Genomic DNA, 5,926 nt, shown 5'->3' with positions numbered 1-5,926 from the left:
CCCTGGGTAGAGTGCCCTGGTGTCACAGCTCATAGTAACCTCAAACTCTTGGGCTTTAGCAATTCTCTTGCCTCAGCCCCCCAAGTAGCTGGGATTACAAATGCCCATCAGAATACCTGGCTATTTTTTGGTTGTAGTTGTTTGGCAGGCAAGGACTGGATTCGAATCCGCTAGCTCTGGTGTATGTGGCTGGTGCCCTAGCCACTGAGCTACAGGCGCTGAGCCAAATTTTATTTTTTGAGGCAAGAGTTTTACTATGTTGCCCTCAGTAGAGGGCCATGGCGTCACAGCTCACGGCAACCTCAAACTCTTGGGCTTAAGCGGTTCTCTTGCCTCAGCTTCCCAAGTAGCTGAGACTACAGGCGTTTGCCACAACACCCTGCTATTTTCTTATTGCAGTTGTCATTGTCATTTGGCAGGCCTGGGCTAGATTTGAACCTGCCAGCTCTGGTGTATGTGGCTGGTGCCCTAGCTGCTGAGCTACAGGCACCGAGCCCAACTTTCTTTTTTTTTGGAGATAGAGTCTAACTCTGTCACCCTGGATAGGGCATCATAGCCCACAGCAACCTGAAAGTCGTGGGCTCAAGTGATCCTCTTGCCTCAATCTCCGCAGTAGCTAGGATTATAGGTGTGCACAACTAGCCCAGCTAATTTTTTTCTATTTCTGGTAGAGATGGGACTCTCATTCTTGCTTGGGCTGGTCTTGAACTCCTGAGCTCAAGCAATCCACCCACCTTGGCCTCCCAGAGTGCTAGGATTATAGGTGTGAGCCAACATGCCTGGCAAGTTAAAATATCTTGAACTTTTTTTTTCTACACCAACAAGGTTCCAAGTTTTCCTTGAAAACAGGGATCTAAAATTTATTTATATATAGCAGAGCCCCAAAAGAGTTTTTCACGAAGAAAATGAAAACCTAAGAGTACATTAGGAATCTTAAAGGGAAATTCTCCTCACCCAGGGAGACCAGGTTTCTGTAGTTCTCTAACATCACATCCCTATACAAATTCCATTGAGCAGGATCCAGGCGTGCCCACTCTTCCATAGAGAATTCTATGGCCACATCTCTGAATGTTAGCATTCCCTGGAAAAAAACAGATATTATCCAGTAGTCATGGGTAGTATTCTTAATTTGACTAAATGTTAAATGAGAGTGAAGAGAACTGCCTCTGACACATATGACTGACTGCAAGTATCCAATAATTAATACACTAATTCTCTCTAATGTATTCTCTAACTCTGAGAATAAAGGACAGTAAAAAGATCCACAAAGCAAGTATAGATACTATTCTGATTAATAAAATATAAAAAAATTTTTTTTTTGGAGACAGAGCCTCAAGCTGTCCCCCTGGGTAGAGGGCCCTGGCATCACAGCTCACAGGAACCCCAACTCCTGGGCTCAAGCGAGTCTCTTGCCTCCGCCTCCCAAGTAGCTGGGACCACAAGCACCTGCCACAATGCCTGGCTATTTTTTGGTTGCAGCCATCATTGTTGTTTGGTGGGCCCAGGCTGGATTCGAACCCGCCACCTTAGGTATACGTGGCTTGCGCCTTAGCCACTTGAGCCACAAGCACGGAGCCAATAAAATATAAAATTAAGGGCATTAAAAGTCATACACTTTGAGTTCTTTTTTTTGTAATAGAGACAGAGTCTCACTTTGTCGCCCTCAGTACAGTGCCATGGCATCACAGCTCACACCAACCTCCAACTCCTGGGCTTAGGCGATTCTCTTGTGTCAGCCTCCCACATAGCTGGGACTACAGTCGCCTGCCACAATGCCTGGCTAACATTTTGAGTTCTTACATATATACATCATATACAATATAAGCTGGTTTCTTTTTTTTTTGAGACAGAGCCTCAAGCTGTTGCCCTAGACAGAGTGCCATGGCATCACAGATCACAGCAACCTCCCTCCAACTCCTAGCTTAAGGGATTCTCCAAAGCAGCTAGGACTTAGGCGCCCACCATAACGCCTGGCTATTTTTTGGTTGCAGTTGTCATTGTTATTTGGCAGGCCCAGGTCGGGTTTGAACCCACCAGCTCTGGTGTATGTAGCTGGAGCCTTAGCCGCTTGAGCTACAGGAGCTGAGCATATAAGCTGGTTTCTTATACAGAAACATCACAGTGAGTTAGAAGGGCAGTCTTAAAAAAAAAAAGAAGGGCAGTCCTAAAAGTGTTTTTTTTTTTTTCTAGAGACAGAGTCTCACTTTGTCACCCTTGGTAGAGTGCTGTGGCATCATAGCTCACAGCAACCTCAAACTCTTGTGGTCAGGTGATCTTCTTGCCCCAGCCTCCCAAGGAGCTGGGACTATAGGCGCCGACCACAATGCCCAGCTATTTTTAGAGATAGGGTCTCACTCTTGCTCAGGCTGGTCCTGAACTCCTGAGCTCAAGCAATCTACCCACCTCAGTCTCCCCAAGTGCTAGGAGTACAGGTGTGAGCCACAGTGCCTGGCCCTAACAGTACTAAAATTTTTAATGTGTGCTACAGTGAAGTGGAGAGCTTATTAAAATGCAGATTCTGATTCAGGAGATCTGGAGTAGAACTTGAGTTCCTGCATTTCTATCTTCTCAGCAATGCCAATACTTCTGGCCCAAAAATATTTGTCAAACATACTGTATGTGGTAAAACCTGAGTCCTATCCTGATTCATCTGACCAGCAAACAAAAATGAAAACCTTAATTTCTCAAAGCAATAAGCAAGGAGAAACTAAGGGGAGGTTCCAGATTAAATGTGATGATTTATGTACATCAAACAGTAGAACTCTCTAAGATGCTTAGTAATGATTTGTCAAATAGCACCTTAACCAAGTGAATGAATATCAACTGTAGGAAGACAAACTGGTATGAGGTGCTAACGCATACAGGATATATCGCTGCTGTGAGATTACTGGCCAAAGAAAGCAAATCATAATTTTTTTTTTTTGAGACAGAGCCTCAAGCTGTCAACCCTGGGTAGAATGCCGTGGCATTATAGCTCACAGCAACCAATTCTGGGCTCAAGTGATGCTCTTACCTCCACTTCCCAAGTAGCTGGGACTACAGGCGCCCGCCACAATGCCCGGCTATTTTTTGGTTGCAGCTGTCATTGTTTGGCGGCCGGGGCTGGGTTTTTTTTTTTTTTTTTGAGACAGAGCCTCAAGCTGTTGCCCTGGGTAGAGTGCTATGGCATCACAGCTCACAGCAACCTCCAACTCCTGGGCTCAAGCGAGTCTCCTGCCTCCGCCTCCCAAGTAGCTGGGACTACAGGTGCCCGCCACAGCGCCTGGCCATTTTTTGGTTGCAACCATCACTGTTGTTTGGTAGGCCCAGGCTGGATTAGAACTCACCAGTTCAGGTGTATGTGGCTGGCGCTTTAGCCACTTAAGCCACAGGCGCCGAGTTCCGGGGCTGGATTTGAACCCACCAGCTCAGGTGTATGTGGCTGGTGAGCCTCTTGAGCCACAGGTGCTGAGCCACAAATCATAATTTAAATACATCAGTTTTATGCAAAGTTCAAACTACATGTATTTTTCATGTTCTGTAATCTCTAGTTGAGTATTAGCATAGTTTTTCTTTATCATTCTAGAGAGCATATCTCTTCCAGTCAATCTATTTTTCAGAATTTTCTGCTTTACCTAGGGCAATTAATGTCATTCTCTTTAAATGTGCATTTTTGGCCAGGTGTGGTGGCTCATGCCTATGATTGTAGCACTCAGGATTGCTGAGGCCGGTGGATTCCCTGAGCTCATGGGTTCAAGACCAGCCTGAGCCAGAGCAAGACCTCATCTCTAAAATTAGCTGGGCGTTGTGGCAGACCTCAGCTACTCAGGAGGCGAAGGCAAGAGAATCACTTAAGCCCCCGAGTATGAGGTTACTGTGAGCTGTGACGCCATAGCACTCTACCAAGGGCAACAAAGTGAGACTTGGTGTCAAAAAAAAAAGTGCACTTTTTTTCATAGTAATGAGATTTTGATCTTCTTTTGCAGTGATGGCCAAAATCCCAATTGCAGGACAATCTTCAGAAAAGCTAGAATGTACAATGTCCAGGTTTTTTAGATATCATCGATGTCTTCAACATCATCTCCAATGTCATCAAACTGAATTTCATCATCATCTCCAGGACCAAATGTATCAGTTTCATTGATTTTAGCGTGTTCTGGAAGCTCCCCCATATGTTTTCAGACTTCTAGCTTCATCTGCATTGTAGTTTAAAATCCCATCAGCTTTGTTATCCTGGTAGTCTCTGAGACTAACCATTATGATGTCTGAAGTACTTATCCAAACCTTTTTCCTCAATTTCCCTCTGATGTGACATAACCTATTCACTCCATCAAAACACATTGCCTCTAGTCTTCCATTTCATAAGAGTTTGATTACCTGAGCATACTCTCGTCCCTCTTCTTTGAACACCAGCTCTCTTTTCTCAGACTCATTCTCATTCTTACCTCTGCATCTATTTTTACCTCCTTTGCCTTTATTTTTGGTGGAGACAGTGGCCTCACGGTGTCTGTGACTTCTTTTTGGGGGGAGGCAGTGGTGGCAGTGACTGCTTCGAGGGACGACAACAAAAGGACCATGCAGGACAAAGCCAAAGTTGGAGGTCGGGTAGTGCGCGTGTGCAGGAGAGTCTGGCCACCAAGCTCTTCTGAGATCAGCCTCAAAAATGTGCATTTTTATTTGAGACAGAGCATCTCTCTTTTGCCCAGGCTGGAGTGCACTGTGGCATCATCATAGCTCACTGTACCCTCAAACTCCTGGGCTCAAGCAATCTTCCTGACTCAGCTTCCCAAGTAGCTGGAGCAACAGGCATGTGCTACCATGTCCAGCTGATTTCTCACTCTTGCTCAGGCTGGTCTCAAACTCCTGACCTCAGCCAATCGTCCTGCCTTGGACTTTCTAAGTGCTAGGATTTCAGGTCTAAGCCACTGTGCCCAGGCTTAAGTGTGCATTTTAAACTTCTGTTTGGCATAGACATGACTGGGCATACAGATTTTTCTTCTTCACTGATATCTGAGGGCCCTTGATGACTCTTGGGTATCCATGTTCATCGGACAAAAGGGAACATTTTCAATATTACAGATCATAATTTCATGGTGTGAACTGTTCTAAGTATGTAAAAAGCTTGGATGGAGAGAATGGAGAGAAGATCCTGGTATACAGGGGAGAAGGATTTTAAAGAGCCCCTTGGGCTCGGCGCCCGTAGTTCAGTTGTTTATTAGGGCGCTGGCCACATGCACCAGGGCTGGTGGGTTCAAGCCCTGCCAGACCCTACTAAGCACCAATGACAACAAGAAAATAGCTGGGCGTTGTGGCAAGTGCCTGTAGTCCCAGCTACTTTGGAGGCTGAGGCAAAGAGAATCACTTAACCCAAGAGTTTGAGGTTGCTGTGAGCTGTGACGCCAGGGTACTCTACCCAAGGCAAAAGTTTGAGACTCTGTCTCAAAAAAATTAAAAAAAAAAAATGGCTCAGCACCTGTGGCTCAAACGGCTAAGGCACCAGCCACATACACCTGAGCTGGCGGGTTTGAACCCAACCTGGGCCTGCCAAACAACAATGACAACTGCAACCAAAAAATAGCCGGGTATTGTGGTGGGCACCTGTAAGTCCCAACTACTTGGGAGGCAGAGGAATCACTTGAGCCCAGGAGCTGGAGGTTGCTGTGAGCTATGATGCCATGACACTCTACCCAGGGCGACGGCTTGAGGCTCTGTCTCAAAATAATTAAATAAATAAAAATAAAACATAAGAAAAAAGGGAAAAAAAGGAGTTGAGACAATCTTGTTAGTAGTGAAAGAATAGTTTGCAAGCCCTAAATACATAACATTCTAGGAGTAAAAGTAGGACACAGCCCCTAACCTGGGAGACTCTTACCTGAGAATCAGCCATTTCTTCCTCTTCTCCAGGATTCCTTCTCAGGTGGGATTATCCAGACAAATCACAGCTGAA

The 5,926-nt window shown here is 45.5% G+C and overlaps 1 protein-coding gene and 1 pseudogene across 1 annotated transcript in view; both read right to left on the bottom strand.

The window, feature by feature from the left end:
- Positions 1-1,078, bottom strand: part of LOC111722736 (zinc finger protein 883-like) — a 9,732-nt gene extending 8,654 nt beyond the window's left edge. The window contains 1 exon segment of the mRNA XM_023509077.1: positions 955-1,078. Coding sequence (XP_023364845.1) covers positions 955-1,078 — 124 coding nt within the window.
- Positions 1,079-4,029: 2,951 nt separating this feature from the next.
- On the bottom strand, positions 4,030-4,650 carry LOC100964540 (annotated as a pseudogene).
- Positions 4,651-5,926: the final 1,276 nt, after the last annotated feature.

The sequence above is a fragment of the Otolemur garnettii genome, unplaced genomic scaffold, assembly GCF_000181295.1.
Source record: "Otolemur garnettii isolate 467f Iridium unplaced genomic scaffold, OtoGar3 scaffold00338, whole genome shotgun sequence".
Lineage (NCBI taxonomy): Eukaryota > Metazoa > Chordata > Mammalia > Primates > Galagidae > Otolemur > Otolemur garnettii.
This window is presented reverse-complemented; position numbering and strand designations above follow the sequence as displayed.